At 47.8% G+C, this 22,115-nt stretch overlaps 1 protein-coding gene across 1 annotated transcript; it reads left to right on the top strand.

Annotated features, from left to right (window-relative positions):
• The first annotated feature begins 3,616 nt into the window (after positions 1-3,616).
• Positions 3,617-9,193, top strand: LOC141091858 (microtubule-associated serine/threonine-protein kinase 4-like). The gene is made up of 13 exons (XM_073577612.1): positions 3,617-3,697; positions 4,342-4,441; positions 4,935-5,002; positions 5,901-5,986; positions 6,175-6,383; positions 6,760-6,898; positions 6,987-7,119; positions 7,311-7,476; positions 7,593-7,691; positions 7,925-8,047; positions 8,187-8,296; positions 8,390-8,546; positions 8,767-9,193. Exons 1-13 carry the CDS (start codon positions 3,617-3,619, stop codon positions 8,862-8,864), a joined length of 1,569 nt encoding a protein of 522 aa, XP_073433713.1. The 3' UTR covers positions 8,865-9,193.
• The last annotated feature ends 12,922 nt before the right edge of the window (positions 9,194-22,115 follow it).

Below are 22,115 nucleotides of genomic sequence, written 5' to 3'. Positions count from 1 at the left end.
CAATGATAGCAGTGATCACAAGCAGATTTTGTTCCCATGATGGTGCCTGATTGTCTGGTGACACTCGGGCATCTGTAGATGCAGGGTCAGTCCTTCTGATTTATGGATTCAAGGATCAGTGAAAGGTTCCACATCTTATTCTATATCTTCTATCTATCAGGAGACACCAGAAGGCGGCGACAAAGATGGGGAAAATGTCCCCCCGGAATCCCCGGACCCAAATACGAGTCAGCCGGGGCCGAGCAGCGATCTGACCACAGGTGAGCCAATCACACGACCGTCTACCGGAAATATCCAGATATTCTACAGGACAGGGAGAACATCACATTTACTCTTTCCCCTCTGTGTGATGGGAACCGGGCGGCCATGTCACTTATGGAGCGGTGGGAGGACTGGAGCGGATGGTTTAGGGCCTCCAATGTACCGGTCAGGAGAAATGGGAGGTAGAAGTCATGAAAAGCAGTGTGGAAGTGCACTGGGGGCGTGGCAGAAGAGTCCGAGTGCAGGGACATGCCCCACTGCACTTCCAGGCTAATATGCATATTCCGGCTCTACTCCACCTCAATTCCCATCACTCACATGTGCAGCGAGGGTGGGGGGCTCCTCATGTAGTGATCGGGGTCCTCCATCACTGACAGCACATTTCTCTATGGCTGCGCGTCCCGTCCCCATACTCAGAGCCCCCATATAACCAGAATTAATTCCACCTACAGACGTCTCGTCATTCCTCCCTGATGTCGCTGGATTATGTCTGTGGGATTAATGGTGTCTGATACATTTTATCTCTATTGTAGAAACCCCTGAGCTGCCGGATCCTGAGAGTGTGATCTGTGAGATCCCGGAGATCCACGAGCCTGCCACTGTAAGTATCATAGAGGGACATGTCTGTGCGTCACTGATCCTGGGGGTGAATGACCCGTTCAGGATTATGCCCATGTAACCAGGGGACATCTCTATTCTGGGCGAGATAATAGCAGTTATATTATAGGGAATCTGTCAGAAGGTATTTACTCCACCTCTGAGAGCAGCACGATGTAGAGGCAGAGACCCTGAGTCCAGCCATGTGTCCATTACCTTACACTATATTGTCTGCTGCAGATCTGGCAGTGCTCTGAACGCTGAGCCCTGTATAATCCCGCCCACACCACTGATTAGCTGCTTCTTGTGTATAACCCTGCCCACGCCAATGATTGGCAGCTTTCTGTGAATAACCCCGCCCACACCAGTGATTGGCAGTATCCTACATATAACCCCGACCACAGCAGAGACTGGCAGCTTCCTATGTACACTGTTTATATGCAGAAACCTGCCAATCATTGGAGGGGGCGGGGTTACTCAGAGAAGCAGGACTACAGGGCACGAGAGAGAAAGTCCTGTACTGATAATCTCCTGCTGATAACACAATGATAGCAGTGATCACAAGCAGACTTTGTTCCCATGATGGTGCCTGATTGTCCGGTAACACTCGGGTGTCTGTAGATGCAGGGTCAGTCCTTCTGATTTATGGATTCAAGGATCAGTGAAAGGTTCCACATCTTATTCTATATCTTCTATCTATCAGGAGACACCAGAAGGTGGCGACAAACATGGGGAAAATGTCCCCCCGGACCCAAATACGTGTCAGCCGGAGCCGAGCAGCGATCTGACCACAGGTGAGCCGATCACACGACCGTCTACTGGAAATATCCGGATATTCTACAGGACAGGGAGAACGTCACATTTACTCTTTCCCCTCTGTGTGATGGGAACCGGGCGGCCATGTCACATGTGGAGCAGTGCGAGGACTGGAGCTGACGGTTTAGGTCCTCCAATGTATTGGTCAGGAGAAATGGGAGGTAGAAGTCATATGAAAAGCAGTGTGGAAGTGCACTGGGGGCGTGGCAGAAGAGTCCTAGTGCAGGGACATGCCCCACTGCACTTCCAGGCTAATATGCATATTCCGGCTCTGCTCCACCTCGATCCCCATCACTCATCACCCATGTGCAGCGAGGGTGGGGGGGCTCCTCATGTAGTGATCGGGGTCCTCCATCACTGACAGCACATTTCTCTATGGCTGCGCGTCCCGTCCCCATACTCAGAGCCCCCATATAACCAGAATTAATCCCACATACAGACGTCTCGTCATTCCTCCCTGATGTCGCTGGATTATGTCTGTGGGATTAATGGTGTCTGATACATTTTATCTCTATTGTAGAAACCCCTGAGCTGCCGGATCCTGAAAGTGTGATCTGTGAGATCCCGGAGATCCACAAGCCTGCCACTGTAAGTATCATAGAGAGAGGTCTGTGCGTCACTGATCATGGGGGTGAATGACCCGTTCAGGATTATCCCCATGTAACCAGGGGACGTCTCTATTCTGGGCGAGAAAATAGCAGTTATATTATAGGGAATCTGTCAGAAGGTACTTACTCCACCTCTGAGAGCAGCATGATGTAGAGGCAGAGACCCTGAGACCAGCCATGTGTCCATTACGTTACACTATATTCTCTGCTGCAAATCTGGCAGTGCTCTGAACGCCGAGTCCTGTATAACCCTACCCACACCAGTGTGTATAACCCCACCCACACCAGTGATTGGGTGCTTCCTGTGTATAATTCCGCCCACACCAGTGATTGGCTGCGTCCTGTGTATAATCCCGCCCACACCAGTGATTGGGTGCTTCCTGTGTGTTACCCCCCCACACCAGTGATTGGCAGCTTCCTATATATAACCCCGCCCACACCAGTGATTGCAGCTTCTTATGTACACCGTTTATAGGCAGAAAGCTGCCAATCATTGGTGGCGGTGGGGTTACTCAAAGAAACAGGACTACAGGGCAAGAGAGAGATATCCCTGTACTGATAATCTCCTACTGATAAAACTCTGATTGTAGTGATCACAAGCAGCCATTGTTCCCATGATGGCACCTGATTGTCCGGTGACACTCGGGCGTCTGTAGGTGCAGGGTCAGTCCTTCTGATTTATGGATTCAGGGATCAGTGGAAGGTTCCATATCTTATTCTATATCTTCTATCTATCAGGAGACACCACAAGGCGACAACAAAGATGGGGAAAATGTCCCCCTGGAATCCCCGGAGACTAATACGAGTCAGCCGGGGCCGAGCAGCAATCTGACCACAGGTGAGCCGATCACACGACCATCTACCGGAAATATCTGTATATTATACAGGACAGGGAGAACGTCACATTTACTCTTTCCCCTCTCTGTGAAGGGAACCTGGCGGCCAGCTCACATGTGGAGCAGTGGGAGGACTGGAGCGATCGGGAAAAATGGGAGGTAGAAGTCATATGCAAAGCAGGATGAAACTGTCCTGGGGGTCGTGGCAGGAGTACGAGTGCAGGGACACGCCCCAGTGCACTTCCAGGCTAATATGCATATTCCGGCTCTGCTCCAGCTCTCTTCCCATCACTCACATGTGCAGTGAGGGTGGGGGGCTGCTCATCTAGTGATCGAGGTCCTCCATCACTGACAGCAAATTTCTCTATGGCTGCGCTGCCTGACCCCATACTCAGAGCCCCCATATAACCAGGATTAATCCCACCTACAGACGTCTCGTCATTCCTCCCTGATGTAACTGGATTATGTCTGTGGGATTAATGGTGTCTGATACATTTTATGTCTATTGTAGAAACCCCTGAGCTGCCGGATCCTGAGAGTGTGATCTGTGAGATACCAGAGATCCAGGAGCCTTCCACTGTAAGTATAATAGAGGGAGATATCTATGCGTCACTGATCCTGGGGGTGAATGACCCGCCCAGGATTATCCCCATGTAACCAGTGGCCGTCTCTATTCTGAGGGAGGTAATAGCAGTTATATTATAGGGAATCTGTCAGCAGGTATTTACTCCACATCTGAGAGCAGCATGATGTAGAGGCAGAGACCCTGATTCCAGCAATGTGTCCATTACCTTACACTATATTCTCTGCTGCAGATCTGGCAGTGTTCTGAATGCTGAGCCCTGTATAATCCCGCCCACACCAGTGTGTATAACCCCACCCACACCAGTTATTGGCAGCTTCCAGTATAGAACCCCACCCACACCAGTGATTGGCAGCTTCCTATGTACACTATTTATAGCAGAAAGCTGCCAGTCATTGGTGGGGGCGCAGTTACTCAGAGCAGCAGGACTACAGGGCACAAGACAGATAGTCCTGTACTGATAATCACCTGCTGATAAAAGACTGATTGTAGTGATCACAAAAAGTCGTTGTTCCCATGATGGCGCCTGGTTGTCCGTTGACACTCAGGCGTCTGTAGGTGCAGGGTCAGTCCTTCTGATTTATGGATTCTGGGATCAGTGAAAGGTTCCACATCTTATTCTATATCTTCTATCTATCAGGAGACACCAGAAGGCGACGACAAAGATGGGGAAAATGTCCCCCCAGAATCCCCGGACGCTAATACGAGTCAGTCGGGGCCGAACAGCGATCTGACCACAGGTGAGCCGATAACACGACCATCTACCGTAAATATCCGGATATTCTACAGGACAGGGAGAATGTCACATTTACTCTTTCCCCTCTGTGTGATGGGAACCGGGCGGCCATGTCACATGTGGAACAGTGGGAGGACTGGAGCGGACGGGAGAAATGGGAGGTAGAAGTCATATGCAAAGCAGGATAGAAGTGCCCTCAGGGCATGGCATAAGAGTCTGAGTGCAGGGACACGCCCCAGTGCACTTCCAGGCTAATTTGCATATTCTAACTCTGCTCCAGCTCTCTTCCCATCACTCACATGTGCAGCAAGGGTGGGGGGCAGCTCATGTAGTGATCGGGGTCCTCCATCACTGACAGCACATTTCTCTATGGCTGCGCGGCCCGTCCCCATACTCAGAGCCCCCCATATAACCAGGATTAATCCCACCTACAGACGTCTCGTCATTCCTCCCTGATGTCGCTGGATTATGTCTGATACATTTTATCTCTATTGTAGAAACTCCTGAGCTGCCGGATCCTGAGAGTGTGATCTGTGAGATCCCGGAGATCCACAAGCCTGCCACTGTAAGTATCATAGAGAGAGATGTCTGTGCGTCACTGATCATGGGGGTGAATGACCCGTCCAGGATTATCCCCATGTAACCAGTGGCCATCTCGATTCTGGGTGAGATAATAGCAGTTATATTATAGGGAATCTGTCAGCAGGTATTTACTCCACATCTGAGAGCAGCATGATGTAGAGGCAGAGACCCTGAGTCCAGCCATGTGTCCATTACCTTACACTATATTCTCTGCTACAAATCTGGCAGTGCTCTGAACGCTGAGCCCTGTATAATCCCACCCACACCAGTGTGTATAACCCCGCCCACACCAGTGATTGGCTGCGTCCTGTGTCTAACCCCACTCTCACCAGTGATTGGCAGCTTTCTTTGTATTATCCCACCCACACCATTTATTGGCTGCTTCCTGTGTATAATCCCACCCTCACCAGTGATTGGCAACTTCCTATGTAAAATCCCACCCACACTCGTAGACGAATCACATGGAAAGGTATTTTCGGCAATTCACTGCCTAGAGTATTAGTCCCACGCTATCCTTAGCAGCCTCTCGTCCTAGACCTGCTTCTTCGTTCACTGCGGTTCACACACTAACTGACTGTCACTTCATGGACTTGCCACTAGCTCTCAGTTCCCCCTCCCAATCTGGATCGGCCACTACAGTTAACCCTGTCTCAGCTAGCTGTAGTCCCAGTGGGTATCATCCATTTATCACACACATGAACAACAAATACATTTAACCCTTGGAGTGTCAGAGAAAAATCCATCAGCCCCACCACTCCTACACCTACATCGGATCAGTGCAAATCAGCTGAGACATGATGTAGTATGAGACGTTTCTGCATCTGGAGCTTTTCTCCAGCAGCTTCTAGATCTTAACCTCATTTCTGCTTCTTCTATTATAGAACTTGATTGAATCATTGATCCCGGCGAGAAAGCCGCATATGAGCGACTTCGAGACATCTAAACTGATCAGCGGTGGATGTTTTGGGTGAGATTTTTGTTGGCATTATCCACATTTCTCAGGGTTCCCTATAACAAGGCTTCAGCCTCTGTGCTCTGCCATGCAGTGTTATCATAGGGACATGATCTGAGTCCACATCACTGTCTTGTCCAAGGACTTCTATAGCCGGATTTTTATAGGGCTCATTATTAACCATGGATTCTTCTTCTCTCCAGGGCTGCCTACTTAGTGCAGCACAAACACTCACAGCAGATCTTCACTATGAAGAAAATGGCGAAGAAGAACCTGGAAACTGAAGAAGATGTGGACGCAGCCTTTCTGGAGAGGGACATCATGACCTTCGCTGATTGTCCCTTTGTGGCCTCCATGCTCTGCTCCTTCCCTACTAGATCTCACCTGTGCATGGTCATGGAGTATGTCGGAGGTAGGACATGTACATATATTATATTCAGCCTATGTCTGCGGACATCTTATTATGACTCATATTGATAGGACTTGTCCACGAGGATGGTTGCATCCCCACCCAGCATTTACTGTAGATATTAAGGAAAGTCATTGATGTGTGATGTCCCTGTATGTCCGCACTGAGCATGTCTGTATCTCCAGCTGTAGACCAGTTGTGGCATCACTGTATATGGACGACATTTCACCGTGACCTCAGACCAATATTCTGTGCACTATATATGCATTATATCTGTATATATTCTCTCCTGCTCCGATGTCTCAGCTCACTTCTCATGATACATCTTGGTGATCTGCTCTATAAACCCCTCACCGCTCATATTTCCTTTCTTCTATAGGTGGAGACTGTGCGTCCCTTCTAAGAACCAGGGGCCATTTATCTATCCCCTTGGCCCGCATGTACTTTGCAGAAACAGTTCTTGCAGTGGAATACCTGCACAGCTATGGTGTGGTGCACCGAAACCTGAAACCGCAGAAGTAAGTGCCCCCTATAGTGTAATAAAGAGGGGAGTTATTATTTATGATCACACGATCTGTGAGCCTAAAACCTTCTTCTCTTTCACAGCCTCCTGATTACAACTGCTGGGCACATTAAAGTCACTGATTTTGGGCTTTCAAAAATTGGTATCATGATACCAAAAACCAACACCTATAAGCAATCAGCGAAGGACATCTCCAGAGAGTTCAAGGACCGTGAGGTTAGCATCACTTACTGGAACTTAGCTTGTTCTTTACAAATCTCACCTCTATTGTCTCTTCTCTACGTTCTTCATTTCTGGAGAACTTCTCCACTTCTATTTGATATTCTGTCACTGTGTATTTAATGGTGAGAACTTGTCTTAATAATGAGTTTCATCACCTCTCATCTGGATATTCTGTTGGTTTCTAGAATTGTGGTACCCTGCATTACATGGCCCCAGAGGTCATCATGAAGAAAGACTACGGAAGACCTGTTGACTGGTGGTCAATGGGTATCATCCTCCATGAATTCCTGGTGGGATCTTTACCATTTGATGTGGATTTCATAACTGAGCTTAAAAGATTGATTGTCATGGGTAAGTAGAATGATCCAATCTTTGCTTTGACTGGTTACATTGGTTTAGTTATTTCCTTTGCTGCATCTTACAGTCCAATACAAACGTTTTATTTTCTGTAACTTTCTATATAACAGCAAAAATACCTTGGAATCACAAACGCCATCCACCCCGTAAGGCTAAGAACCTCATCACTGAGCTGCTCCAAAAAAATCCTGAGCAAAGACTTGGGACAGGTAACAGATATAATAGTATTAATATTTACTTATTACACTGAGGACAAATCGTTCATGTCCATGAGGGTCAGCACTTCTCTTTCTGCTCGCCTATTTCTAGTTCTCCATACTGTGACTTTCTTTCTATTTCCTTCATGTTGGCCCAGTTACGTCATTAGTTCAGATTAGGATAAACTGTTGAGATATCGAGCAGTTTCTGACAATGTCCTCATCAATTTTTTTTTTTTTTCCAGGTGGAGCATTTGAGATTAAGGATCATCCATTCGTGAAAAAATTAGATTTTGACAATCTTCTAAATCAGAAGCCAATGTATATTCCTCATCTTTTGTCAGATGTGGACACCAGACTCTTTATCAGTAAGTAGAAGGAGACATCATCTAGACTAAGATGCTGTTTGTCTCGTCTTCCTTAATATGTGACATCAGGTTCGCGGATGAATTGTGACTGTGCTATATCCACAACCTCTCGTAACATTTCATTACCTATGTCTTGTAGATCACGCTACTAGAGACATGCCTATGGTCTCAGAGAATGAAGAGGACACAAGTGAGGACAAGGACCTTGACTTCCAAAATTTTACGTCATCCTCTGAAAGGCTTTCTAAAGTGAATATATGACCAATAAATCCAGAATATGTAAAAAAAAGACATCTCAAAGTAAAAAAAAGTATTTCATATCTTATTTTTTCCCTTATTTAGCTCTGCACCATCGCTACCATCACGATGAACAATGAGAATTCAAAGTCCCATCCAGAGTGTACCCAAGCATCAAATATTGAGATAAGAAATTCTGTAATAAATCCGAATGCAGAGCAAGAAAGCCAAGAAAATGTAAAAAAGGGGAAAAGAAGAAGAGGTGAGATTGAGAATCATGTCCATGTTGTGTGATGTCGGTCAGTGAGAAGAATTCATGTGTCATCTGTCAGTGATGGGATTATCACATGTATGATGGTTGACGATGATCCTTGACCTCTGTGTGATGAGATTCCTCAGCTGTCTGGCCACTGTGACCCCACAGAAGTATCATGTTGTATGGAGTCCCATCACTTACATTGCATTTACTTCTATTCTCATAGGTTCCATCTTCCGCCGGATCTTATCATCCTGCCGGCGTGGATTATCCAGGGCTGCCAGCGTGCTTACATGTTGTTGCCGCTCCCCTACAGACATCTAAAAGACGAGAAACCTCCACATCCAGCGCCCTGAGGTCCAGCAGTTACACCATCACTGCTGGAGAAGTATAGAAGGACCTTCATCATCTAGCTGTGTCCTTTTGTCACATCTCTACCTGGACATGCATAGCCTCTGTCACCAGGCTCCGCGGTATCCATACTGGACATCTATGGCCTCTAACCAGGCTCCGCGGTATCCATACTGATCACCTGGTATCTGACCCCGGCTGTCTATCAGACTATGATTTTGTCTATTGATTCAGTTCCTGGTTTTCTCCCTCCATTATCATTTTATCCTATTATTAATAAAGAAAATATTCATTAAACTTTACTCTGCATTTTGTCATTTGATAAAAATAATATATTAACACTTCTGTTATAAAAAGCAAATATACGCAGATAATATGTATCCATATTTATATATATTGTATGTATATACTGTACATATGCTGTGACGACACAGCATTTAATCTTAGTTATGCCAGACTTGTCTTTCTTCAGTCGGTCAAGAGACATAGACTATTGTTCGTACGAGTCAGAATGTTGACTCTTGAGTTGCATTTTGCTGCAGGTTATTATTTGCTATCAGTGATGAGCGAGCGTACTGTGATAGTTGTTTGATAGACAATCCCTCCCTCCATGTGTTATGACTGCCTAACAGCCGTGAGACATGCAGCCACGGCCACTGGAACATCGTATTAGAGCACAAATTACTAAAATATAAGAGGGGCCTGGATGCCTTTCTTGAAAAGTATAATGTTACAGGGTATATATACTAGATTCCTTGACAGGGCGATGATCCAGGGAACTAGTCTGATTGCCGAATATGGAGTCGGGAAGGGATTTTTTTTCCCCAATGGGGAGCTTACTGTTTGCCACATGGGTTTTTTTTACTTCCTCTGGATCAACATGTTAGGGCAGGTTAGGTTAGGATATACGTTGAACTAGATGGACTTAAAGTCACAGCTGCTCTAATCCCGAAGTCACAGCTGCTCTAATCCCGGCGAGCCAGCGGAAAAGTGATTTGCACCACCTTGGGTATTTGCTGGGACTGTTCTATATGTTATTGTCTGTTGGTTCAATAAAGTATTGCCACACTGTTTTACCTTCACCCTGTGTTGTCTGAGTAGTACTCTGACCACCGGAAAAGGAGAGTGAGTGTTCAGTGGGATGAGCCCATGCGATCTCGGACCAGTGTACAAGAGCACCCACTAACCCACATGTCTTCACATTTGATGGCAGCAGTGGGATTTTACTCAGCCAGGTGGATCCGGGGGAGCTGCAAGGGACTGATGTTCATAGACACCATCCAAGGGCTCCACAACCAGGGAGGCATATATAAAAACCCAGCAGACCATAGGTGAGGCCAACACAATAGGTTTCAGACGGCACCATGTCCAACCCAATCACCTCTGCCTTTTGAAGAGGACCAGAGTGGATTGTTAACCGCAACCAGAAACTGCAACTACAGGAGCTATGCCAGCCTTGATGGATTGAATATTAGGCCACAGACACTCGGTCATATTTTATTCAGGAATTAGTCCGTTGGGTTGCCCAGAACATCGTGGATGATGACAAAAACTCCACCGTATGTCACCTATGATAAGGTGTGAGTGCTTAGGATCGGTGTAATGACGGACCCTCACAGTATTTAATATATAGAGTAAAAAAGTTGAACCGCACCTCACAAATGACAAAATCTTATAGACAAAATTTCAGAAGCGCACGTCAAAAACCAGTGACTCCAACCTGGGAAAGTTCCATGTCAATAAAAAAGAAGACAGCGCCTCAAACCATGGTGAAAAAATAAGCCTTACATTTTATTCTACCTCCTCACAGTATTTAGTCACTGCCGTATGTCACATGTAATAAGGTGCGAGTGCATAGGATCGATGTAATGGTGGAACCTCACAGTATTTAGTCACCGTCGTATGTCACATATGATAAGGTGCGAGTGCTTAGGTTCGGTGTAATGGTGGACCCTCACAGTGCTTAGGATCTGTGTAATGGTGGACCCTCACCGTGCTTAGGATCGGGGTAATGGCGGACCCTCGCAGTGCTTAGGATCAGTGTAATGGCGGACCCTCGCAGTGCTTAGGACCGGTGTAATGGCAGACCCTCACCATTCTTAGGATCGGGGTAATGGCGGACCCTCACAGTGGTTAGGATCAGTGTGATGGCGGATTCTCGCAGTGGTTAGGATCGGTGTAATGACAGACCCTCACAGTGCTTACGATCGGTGTAATGGCGGACTCTCACCATGCTTAGGATCGGGGTAATGGCGGACCCTCGCAGTGCTTAGGATTGGTGTAGTGGCGGACCCTCGCAGTGCTTAGGATTGGTGTAATGGCGAACCCTCACCGTGCTTAGGTTCGGTGTAATGGTGGACCCTCACAGTGCTTAGGATCTGTGTAATGGTGGACCCTCACCGTGCTTAGGATCGGGGTAATGGCGGACCCTCGCAGTGCTTAGGATCAGTGTAATGGCGGACCCTCGCAGTGCTTAGGACCGGTGTAATGGCAGACCCTCACCATTCTTAGGATCGGGGTAATGGCGGACCCTCACAGTGGTTAGGATCAGTGTGATGGCGGATTCTCGCAGTGGTTAGGATCGGTGTAATGACAGACCCTCACAGTGCTTACGATCGGTGTAATGGCGGACTCTCACCATGCTTAGGATCGGGGTAATGGCGGACCCTCGCAGTGCTTAGGATTGGTGTAGTGGCGGACCCTCGTAGTGCTTAGGATTGGTGTAATGGCGAACCCTCGCAGTGCTTTGGATCGGTGTAATGGCGGACCCTCACCGTGCTTAGGATCGGGGTAATGGCGGACCCTCGCAGTGCTTAGAATAGGTGTGATGGCGGACCCTCGCAGTGGTTATGATCGGTGTAATGGCGGACCCTCACAGTGCTTTGGATCGGTGTAATGTCAGACCCTTGCAGTGGATATGATCGGTGTAATGGCGGACCCTCACAGTGCTTAGGATCTATGTAATGGCAGACCCTTGCGGTGGTTAGGATCGGTGTAATGGCGGACCCTCACAGTGGTTAGGATCGGTGTAATGGCGGACCCTCGCAGTGCTTAGGATCTGTGTAATGGCAGACCCTTGCAGTGGTTAGGATCTGTGTAATGGCGGACCCTCAAAGTGGTTAGGATCGGTGTAATGACGGACCCTCCCTGTGACTCGGCCATAGCTCTGTGCCAGGATGGACCCTGCAGTGATCAGGGGGCAGAATGCACATAAGACACCATGTAATAGAAGCTCGGGCGCTCCGGTGAGAGTATGCAGCCTCGTCACTGGTCACAGGGAATTCATGGAGAAACACTCTGGGTAGCAGCACAGATTCCTTATGTGGTATAATAGTTCCCAGTATTGTGTCCCTCATCCCTACGTGTTTCCCCCTTTGTCCCTCATCATAGGCTCCAGATAGGAGTGCACAATCGTGGGAGACGTACAGCTGTGCCCCGGGAGTCTCCACTTATAATGAGGCTACCGTAGTCACTACTTCCGGTTCTCGGTGGGTCACGGTGGTTATTTTAGGTAAAAGTGACTGTTATTTCAGGCGCCGTCGGTGCTTGGCTTGTATCCAGTAGTATCGGGCGCTGGGTGTGCTTCTGGTTGTTGGAGCGCACATGCGTTCCAACCTGTCTCGCCGGCAGGGCGCACTTTCGGTAAGTGGAGCTCAGTGCGTTCCACCCTGTTTCCGGCCGGGCCGGATCTTCTTTCCAGATGATGGAGTGCACCGCGTATCAGGGGCATGACCTGTGCATAGCGGTGCTCTCTGCACTACTTTGTGCAGGCAGCAGAGTACGATGTCTTATGCAGGCAGTTGGGTGTCACCAGTGCAGAAGTGTGCAGTGTTTTGGGAGAGTTACAGGTGTAGAACTACTAGGCTCAGCACGCCCGGCATATATAATAAGACATGTAATATTTGGGCTGGAGGAGAGCGAAGTGCTTTTGTTTCCATTTGTTGGGTCTGATTTCAGAACTATAAAACTGGCACTGTTGCCAAAAGCAACCAATCACACAGTGCAGATTCTATTTTCCAACTGTAAATGAAATGAAAGCTGGTTGCTGTAGACAACAATACCAGTTTTACTCTTGGGCTCTGTTCACACGTTGCATTTTTGCAGTTTTTTTTTTCTGCAGGCAAATCCTGCTCTGTTTGCAGTAAAGAACCTGCTTACAAAATTGAGGGTATGCTGCATTTTTGATGTCTCATGTGCAGGCTACTAAAGTTTAGTGCCCCTAAAAATCATGCTTAGAACTTTAGGTTTTTGCACCAAAAATGCAGCAAAACCTGATACCCACTTTTTTTTTGCTGAATATTTGCACTTACACATTGTTTCCTATGGGTGAAAAAATGCTGCAAATGCGCAGAAAAAAACGCTGAAAGAAGTGGCATGCTGCAGCTTGCAAAAAGGTAGCCGTTCTCCAAATCAGTCAGAAAAAAAAACAAGCTGTGTGCATGAGATTTCTGAAACCTCATAGGCTTTGCTGGTACTGTAAAACCAGCAGCTTAAAATCTGCATTAAAAAAATGCAACTTGTGAGCAAAGCCATGGGGTAAGTTCACACTAGCTTTTTTTCAGCTTTTTTTTTCTGTAGCAAAACCTGATCTCTTGGCAGGAAAGAAGCTGCGGAAAAAAAGCATGTTTTCCTTTGTTTTCATTGCGATTTTTGTGCGTTTTTTGCTGCGGTTTCGGCATGCTAGATTTGTCTCTTGTGCATGTTGATAAAGTTTAGTGTTGAAAAAAAAAGTCTTATTCCATAGAATGAGGTTTTGGCACAAAACACAGCAAACAAAACAGCGCGGATTTGCTGCGGTTTTAAATCTGCAGCATGTCAATTCTTTCTGCGGATTCCGCTGCGGCTTGACACCTGTTCCATTGTCCAGGTGTCAAAACGCAGGGAGAATCCACAGGCAAATCCGCAGGTAAACCGCAGGTCATTTTACTTGCGGATTTACCGTATTTTTCGCACTATAAGACGCACCGGACCATAAGACGCACCCCAAATTTTCAGAAGGAAAATAGAGAAAAAAATAATAATGTGTCAAATGGGGGTCCGTCTTACAGTTCGAATTCAGCTTACCAGGGAAGGGATCCGGCACAGGTGGAGGAGTGGTCACAGGGGTCCTTCAGTGGTCCAGGCTGGTGCAGTGGCGGTGGCTCTGTGCTGGGGCAGTTGTGCTGTGCTGGGGCAGGTTGGTTGTGCTGGGGCTGGTGGGCTTTGCTGGGGCAGGTGGGCTGTGGTGGGGCAGCTGTGCTGTGCTGGGGCAGGTGGGCTGTGCTGGGGCAGGTGTGCTGTGCTGGGGCAGGTGGGCTGTGCTGGGGCAGCTGTGCTGGGGCAGGTTGGTTGTGCTGGGGCAGCTGTGCTGTGCTGGGGCAGGTGGGCTGTGCTGGGGCAGGTTGGTTGTGCTGGGGCTGGTGAGCTTTGTTGGGGCAGCTGTGCTGTGCTGGGGCAGGTGGGCTGTGCTGGGGCAGGTGGGTTGTGCTGGGGCAGGTGGGCTGTGCTGGGGCAGGTGGGCTGTGCTGGGGCAGCTGTGCTGTGCTGGGGCAGGTGGGCTGTGCTGGGGCAGCTGTGCTGTGCTGGGGCAGGTGGGCACTGTGGTATGGTGGTGGTGGCGGCGGGCTGTGCTCTGCTGCAGGGCCGGCGGCTCCGATGCAGGAGCAGCGGCTCCGCCGGCATTTCTTCAAAGCCCGGAGGCCCCCCGCACATCCTTTGCTGGCTGCCGCCATGTTGCGGTGGCCTCCGGGAACATGGACGCCGGGAAGATGGCCACCGGTCCGGGGACGGCGCATGCTCAGGTTCAGATCTCGTCCCATAATGGCCCCAACAGTAGTCCTCACACTGTATAATGGCCCCCACACTATATGAGGGCCCCCTGAAATTGTATTCACATTGGACTAAATGCATTGTGAATACAATGTAATTCTTGTTACATACCTCTCTTGAGTGCCGAGTTCTACTTATATTAACCGCTTCCCGACCACCCACAGTAGATAAACGTTGGCGCTTGCTGGGCTTTGTGCAGCGCCGACGTTTATCTACTGTCGGCTGTCTTGTGCCCCCCGGGACCCCCAGATACCTTATAACGCAGGGATCCCGGTGCACAATGCATGCTGGGACCCCCGACGTCATCGAGACCTGATTGGTTGGTTCAGGTCCTGATGACGTCAGCGTCACAGCAGCCAATGAGAGCGCTCGCTGGGAAAGCTGCTTGTTTCCCGGCGATCTCACTCATTGTAACGCGACTTCTCCTCTGATCTCACACTGACAGATGATCAGAGGTGAAGCAGCGGTACTGTGTGACTAGATCGCTGCCTGGCACAGCTGATCGCTGCCTGGCACAGCGGTGCCAGGCAGCGATCTTGTCACACAGTAACGCTGCTTCTCCTCTGATCATCTGTCATTGTGAGATCAGAGGAGAAGTCGCGTTATTATGTGCCAGGCAGCGATCTTGTCACATAGTAACGATGCTTCACCTCTGATCATCTGTCAGTGTGAGATCAGAGGAGAAGTGGTGTTACTATGAGTCAGATCGCAGGGCAGCGATCTTGTCACAAAAAGAAAAAAAAGTAAAGAAAAAAAGCAGGTACACAGGTTAGGGCTAGGGCTAGGGTTAGGGCTGGGGCTAGGGCTAGGGCTAGGGTTAGGGCTAGGGCTGGGATTAAGGTTATGGGTGTGCTGGTGTTAGGTTTGTGGTTAGGGTTATGGTTAGGGCTGAGATTAGGGTTAGGGGTGTGTTGGGGTTAGGGTTGGAATTAGAATTGGGGGTTTCCACTGTTTAGGTACATCAGGGGCTCTGTAAATGCAATATGACGCCCGCAGACCATTCCATCAAAGTCTGCATTTCAGAACGTCACTACTTCCCTTCCGAGCCCCACCGTGTGCCCAAACAGTAGTTTTCTCCCACATATAGGGTGCCAGCGTACTCAGGACAAATTGGACAACAACTCTTAGGGTCCAATTTCTCCTGTTACCCTTGTGAAAATAAAAATTGGAGGCTAAAAGATCATTTTTGTGGAAAAAAAATGATTTTTTTTATTTTCACGGCTCTACATTATAAACTTTAGTGAAACACTTGGGGATTCAAAGTGCTCACCACACATCTAGATAAGTCTCTTGGGGGGGTCTAATTTCCAAAATGGGGTCACTTGTGGGGGGTTTCCACTGTTTAGGTACATCAGGGGCTCTGCAAACACGACATGACACCCGCAGACCATTCCATCAAAGTCTGCATTGCAGAACATCAATACTTCCCTTCCGAGTCCCACCGTGTGACCAAACAGTAGTTTTCTTCCACATATGGGGTACCAGTGTACTCAGAACAAATTGGACAACAACTTTTGGGGTCCAATTTCTCCTGTTACCCTTGTGAAAATAAGAAATTGGGGGCTAAAAGATCATTTTATGGAAAAAAAATGATTTTTTGTTTTCATGGCTCTATGTTATAAACTTCTGTGAAGCACTTGGGGGGTTCAAAGTGTTCACGACACATCTAGATAAGTTCTTTAAGGGGTCTAGTTTCCAAAATGGGGTCACTTGTGGGGGGTTTCCACTGTTTAGGTACATCAGGGGTTCTCCAAATGCGACATGGCTTCAGATCTCAATTCCAGCCAATTCTGCATTTAAAAAGTCAAACGGCACTCCTTCCGTTCTGAGCTCTGCCGTGTGCTCAAACAGTGGTTTAGCACATTCGGGAGAAATTGCACAAAAAAATTTTGTGGTTCATTTTCTCTTTTTACACTTGTGAAAATAAAAAAAAATGGTTCTGAAGTAAAATGTTTGTGAAAAAAAGTTAAATGTTTATTTTTTCCTTCCATATTCCATTCATTCATGTGAAGCACCTGAAGGGTTAATAAACTTCTTGAATGTGGTTTTGAGTACATTGAGAGGTGCAGTTTTTAGAATGGTGTCACTTTTGGGTATTTTCTGTCATATTGACCCCCCAAACTCACTTCAAATGTGAGGTGGTCCCTAAAAAAAATGGTGTTGCAAATTTTGTTGTAAAAATGAGAAATCGCTGGTCAACTTTTAACCCTTATAACTTCCTAAAAAAAAAAATTATGTTTCCAAAATTGTGCAGATGTAAAGTAGACATGTGGGAAATGTTATTTATTAACTATTTTGTGCGATATCACTCTCTGATTTAAGGGCATAAAAATTAAAAGTTTGAAAATTGCAAAATTTTCTAAATTTTCGCCAAATTTTGATTTTTTTAACAAATAAGCGCAGATCATATCTAAGAAATTTTACCACCATCATGAAGTACAATATGTCATGAGAGAACAATGTCAGAATCAGTAGGATCTGTTGAAGCGTTCTAGAGTTATGACCTCATAAAGTGACACTGGTCAGAATTGAAAAAATTGTCCCGGTCACGAAGGCAAAAACAGGCTCAGGTGCGAAGGGGTTAACATTTAATAAAGTCCCCTGAGTCCCCCATGTACAGTGGTAATGGCTCCATTATCGGTGATGTGAGCAGGTGGTCATGTGTCAACTACACTCTTTTGGCTTCTCGCAATTCTTTTTAATTGAAAGACGCCCAACGTGTCTAGTCAGCATGTGCAAATAGCACACATGAGCTTGCATGACCACCTGATCGCACCTGATCGGACTCATGGCAGCAGGCACTGTGCACCTTGTCATATGGCAGTCTGTAGTCACATAGATTGACTGCAGACTTTTAGGCTATGTGCACACGTAGCGTTTTAAAACGCTTACTAAAAACCGGACTCCTTCCCAGAAATCGCGCGGTTTTTTCCGCGCGATTTCACCGCGATTATGATCGCGATTTTGCCGCGATTTTCGCGTGCGATATTCAAGCACTTTCCAAGCGATTTGAAGCATCGCTTGGAAAGTGATTGACAGGTTGGTCACACTCATCAAACATAGTGTTTGACAAGTGTGAGCAGGTTTTTACTATTGAGGCTGCCTATGCGGCATCAATAGTAAAAGATAAAATGTGAAAAATGATAAAAAAATAAAAAATCGGTGTATATTTACCTTCCGGCGTCCCGCGATGCCATCCCGGGCCTCAGCGTTCCCAGTAATGCCTTGCGAGACCTGTGATGAGGTAGTCTCGCGTTGCTATAGCGATCTCGCGAGACCGCTAGAGTCACGCGAGACCACGTCATTACAGGGCCTTGCCGCAAGGCATTACTGGGAACGCTTAGGCTGGGAATGCAGCGCGGGATGCCGGAAGGTAAATATACCCCGATTTTTTATTTTTTATTCTTTTTTTACAGGGGTATGGTGCCCAGGGCCTGGAGGACAGTCTCCTCTCCTCCACACCGTGGGTACCAACCGCACATGAGACGCTTAACTTCCCGCATGGTGGGCATAGCCACATGCGGGAAGTAAGCGATTCCCATGCATTCCTATGGGTGCGGAATCGCGGCAATTCTTTGCGATTCCGCACAAAGAATGAGCATGCTGCGATTTTTTCCACGATGCGGAAAAAAGCGCAGCATTAGCACAGCATGTGCGGAATGCCATAGGAATGCATGGGGGGGGTTCTGTACACGATTTTTAAGCGTTTTTGCGCCGAAAATCGCGGCAAAAACGCTTAAAAATCGCTACGTGTGCACACAGCCTTATCCCAAGCCTGGACTACCCCTTTACAGGGAGCCTGACAGGTGATACAGGCTGCTCAAACTATATGCAGCGTGTATCAGCCCCAGCTGTAGTCTCTCACCAGGTATGAATGTCCCTGTAAGGGTATGTACACACGTTGCGGATTCGTTTGGAATTTTCTGCGCAGAATCTGCTATTTTTCGCAGAATCCTCAGGTAAAAATCAGCGCGGATTTATTGCGGATTTAGTGCGAATTTCGTCTGCGTTTTGACACTTGTGGATTCCTATAATGGAATGGGTGTAAAAACGCTGCGGAATCCGCGCAAAGAATTGACATGCTGCGGAAAATAAACCGCTATGTTTCCACGCAGATTTTTCTGCAGTATGTGCACTGCATATTTTTTTTCCATAGGAAAACATTGTACTGTAATCTCTTGCGGATCTGCACAGCAATCCACATGTGCACATACCCCTAAGCTGTGATGTTTCAGAGAAAACATACTAATAGCGGCGCTGTGCACTAGTCCTACAGACAGGTCCCTGACGACCTCTTCCCGCCCGCTGACAGTGACTGAAACGTGTCATCCTACGTGTGCGTATAGCAGAGACTTGTCAGTAACCATCAGCAGCCGGGGAGAAGCCGCCAGGGACCTGTCTGTAGGACTAGTGCACAGCGCCGCTCGCTCCCCAGCAGCTATTAGTATGTTTTTCTCTGAAACGCGGCAGCTTTTGGGTATGTGCAGAAGTTCAGGAATTGGCAGCGCTTTCGACGTAGCCCATGTCTGTCTCTGCGGGTGAGCTGTGGATGTCGGTGCACGCATAGTGGACATAGGATTTCTTGAAATTCCGTCCACTATGCTGTAACATCTGGACGCTGCGGGTTGGGCGCTGTGGATGTACGTACCGTCCAACCCGCAGCGTTTACTGATCATAGGAACATACCCGGCTGGGGCACTGCAGCCGCTGCTGACAGACGCTGCACAACCCATGAGCGTCCTGTATCACTGGTCAGGAGAGGTTTAATAACTTTATTATAATAAGTCATTTACTATAACAGTATTACATATAATGCAGCTCATGCCGCGGTTACTGTATGGGGGCTTGTTATACTCACAGGCTGGGCGTATAAGACCCCTGGCTGTAAGAATAATAAGCCCCTACCTCCCTTTCAGCCCCCAAACAGCACATGTGATGTGGTGTAGTGCATGTAGTGTAAAACAGTAAGTAAACAATAATAATAAGCTCCCCACCCTGTCCTCCCTCGACCACCACCCCCTTCCCCCATCTTATCACATACACCCCACAGTGATCATTACATACCTGAAGTTACTTAGCATAACACATTCTGACCGCCTTCAGATGAAGTTTGCAGGGACCCTGGCAATTTCTCATCCAGTGCTGCAGGTGAAGAGCAGGCGATGAGGTCAGGCCCAGGCAGTGTCAGAGGACACTCAAGGGTGAGCACTAGGACCCAGGGGAGCCCCAGCCTGCATGAGCCAGAGCAAGGAGCAGAGGTGACCCCAGCCTGTCAGAAAGTTTTCAGGTCAGCTCCCTGTTACCACTGCACTGAGGACTCTGCCACGCTGCCAGCCTGTGTGCAGATTCTCAGAAAGGCAGCCTTATGACAAAAGCGATCATGGATTGGGGGGCCCCTTCATGGGACGGGGCCGGGGCGACTGCCCCCTCTGCCCCCCCAGTAGCTACGCTACTGGAGCCTACCTACCCATATAAGTGTAGGCTATCAGCGCAGAAGAGGATTCACATTAGTATAGGTTCCCAGCATAGAAGAAGGCCCAGAGAACAGGGCAATGCCGGCCCATCCTGACTGTAGTAAAGGTGTTACTGCTCTCCACTCAATTTGCTGTCTTTGGGTGGGATTGCTGAGAGCAGCGCCTGTAGATGGATAACTTTTTTGTTCAATAACCCTTAACGGCTCCACACATCCGATGTTCCTGGTGTAGCGTTTGACTGCTGTGTCGCCTCCAAGTTCCATTGACTTCCTGCCACGTCCAGCTCAAAAACATTTCCACAATCTTTCCTCAACTTTGAGTTGATAGAAATGTTAGTGCATTTCCTAATCATCTAACTAGACTACTGCAACATCCTTCTCTGTGGCCTCCAATACGACACTCCGATTACAGAGGTTGTCCACTACTTTTACATTAATGGCCTAGGTCATCAGTGTCTGATCATCTGGAGTCCGATCCCGGGAACCACCGCCGATCAGCTGGTATCGGTGTCGGCGGCCGTCAACCGGAATTACTTGCCTAGCTGCTCCGTCTACTGAGAGAGACAGAGAGAGAAGAGAGAGAGAACTGGATCCGCAAAAAGGGTTGACAGGCTGCGGAAAATAAACCGCTGCAATTCTGCGCGGAATTTTCCGCAGCATGTGCACAGCGTTTTTGATTTTCCCATTGATTAACATTGTGTGCACAACGCACTGCGGATTTGAGGCAATTCCAAAAACGCTGCGGAAACGCATCAAAATCCGCAACGTGTGCACATACCCTTCCATGGCCATGTGTGTAATCAGTCGCCGCCATAGATTTATGACTACTCCCTTGCTAACTTCCCATGCACAATTTCTGTTTTTCACAAGACCTTCTTGTTTGGTCTTGTCTGCTCCTCACACAACTACAACCAGAATTTCCCTTTTACCCCCAATATTTTGTAACTTACTACCCAGCCGATCAGGCTCTACACCACCATTGAAACCTACAAACACAACGTAAAAAACACTCATCCAAAAGTCCTATAATAAAAGCAATAACCCTGCGGGGCCACCCTGCCCAGCTTCCACCTTCATCTACCGTCTTCTTCCCCGTCACTTGGAGATTGTAAATCCTCACGCGGAGGGTCCACTTTCCCAGGCAGTCGCTCATTGTACCAGTTGGTCATTCTTACTCACGTTTGCTTTGTTTTGTGACTTCTGTTATACACATTACATGTGTACTATTATAATATGTTGTGTACTGTAAACCTCATTTGCACTTTTTTTTTCACATTCACATCTCCCAGGAAGTATAATGAGCTCACACATTACACTGATCATTTATTAGGCTGTGGGAATTACTCACCAGAATTTCCCTTAAGGCTGTGTGCCCACGATGCGATTTTTAAGCGTTTTTGCCGCGATTTTCGGCGCGAAAACGTTTAAAAATCGTGTACAGAACGTCCCCCATGCATTCCTATGGCATTCCGCACATGCTGTGCTAATGCTGCGCTTTTTTCCGCGGCGGAATCGCATCACGGAAAAAATCGCAGCATGATCATTCTTTTGTGCGGAATCGCAAAGAATTGCCGCGATTCCGCACCCATAGGAATGCATGAGAACCGCTTACTTCCCGCATGTGGCTATGCCCACCATGTGGGAAGTTAAGCGTCTCATGTGCGGTTGGTACCCACGGTGTGGAGGAGAGGAGACTGTCCTCCAGGCCCTGGGTACCATACCCCTGTAAAAAAAAAGAATAAAAAATATAAAATCGGGGTTTATTTACCTTCCGACGTCCCGCGTTGCTTTCCCGGGCCTCAGCGTTCCCAGTAATGCCTTGCGGCAAGGTCCTGTGATGACGTAGTCTCGCGTGACTCTAGCGGTCTCGTGGGATCGCTATAGCAGCGCGAGACCAACGTCATCACAGGTCTCGCAAGGCATTGCTGGGAACGCTGAGGCCC

Source organism: Dendrobates tinctorius, unplaced genomic scaffold (genome assembly GCF_039654945.1).
Source record: "Dendrobates tinctorius isolate UK_male_01 unplaced genomic scaffold, ASM3965494v1 ptg000056l, whole genome shotgun sequence".
NCBI lineage: Eukaryota > Metazoa > Chordata > Amphibia > Anura > Dendrobatidae > Dendrobates > Dendrobates tinctorius.
This window is presented reverse-complemented; position numbering and strand designations above follow the sequence as displayed.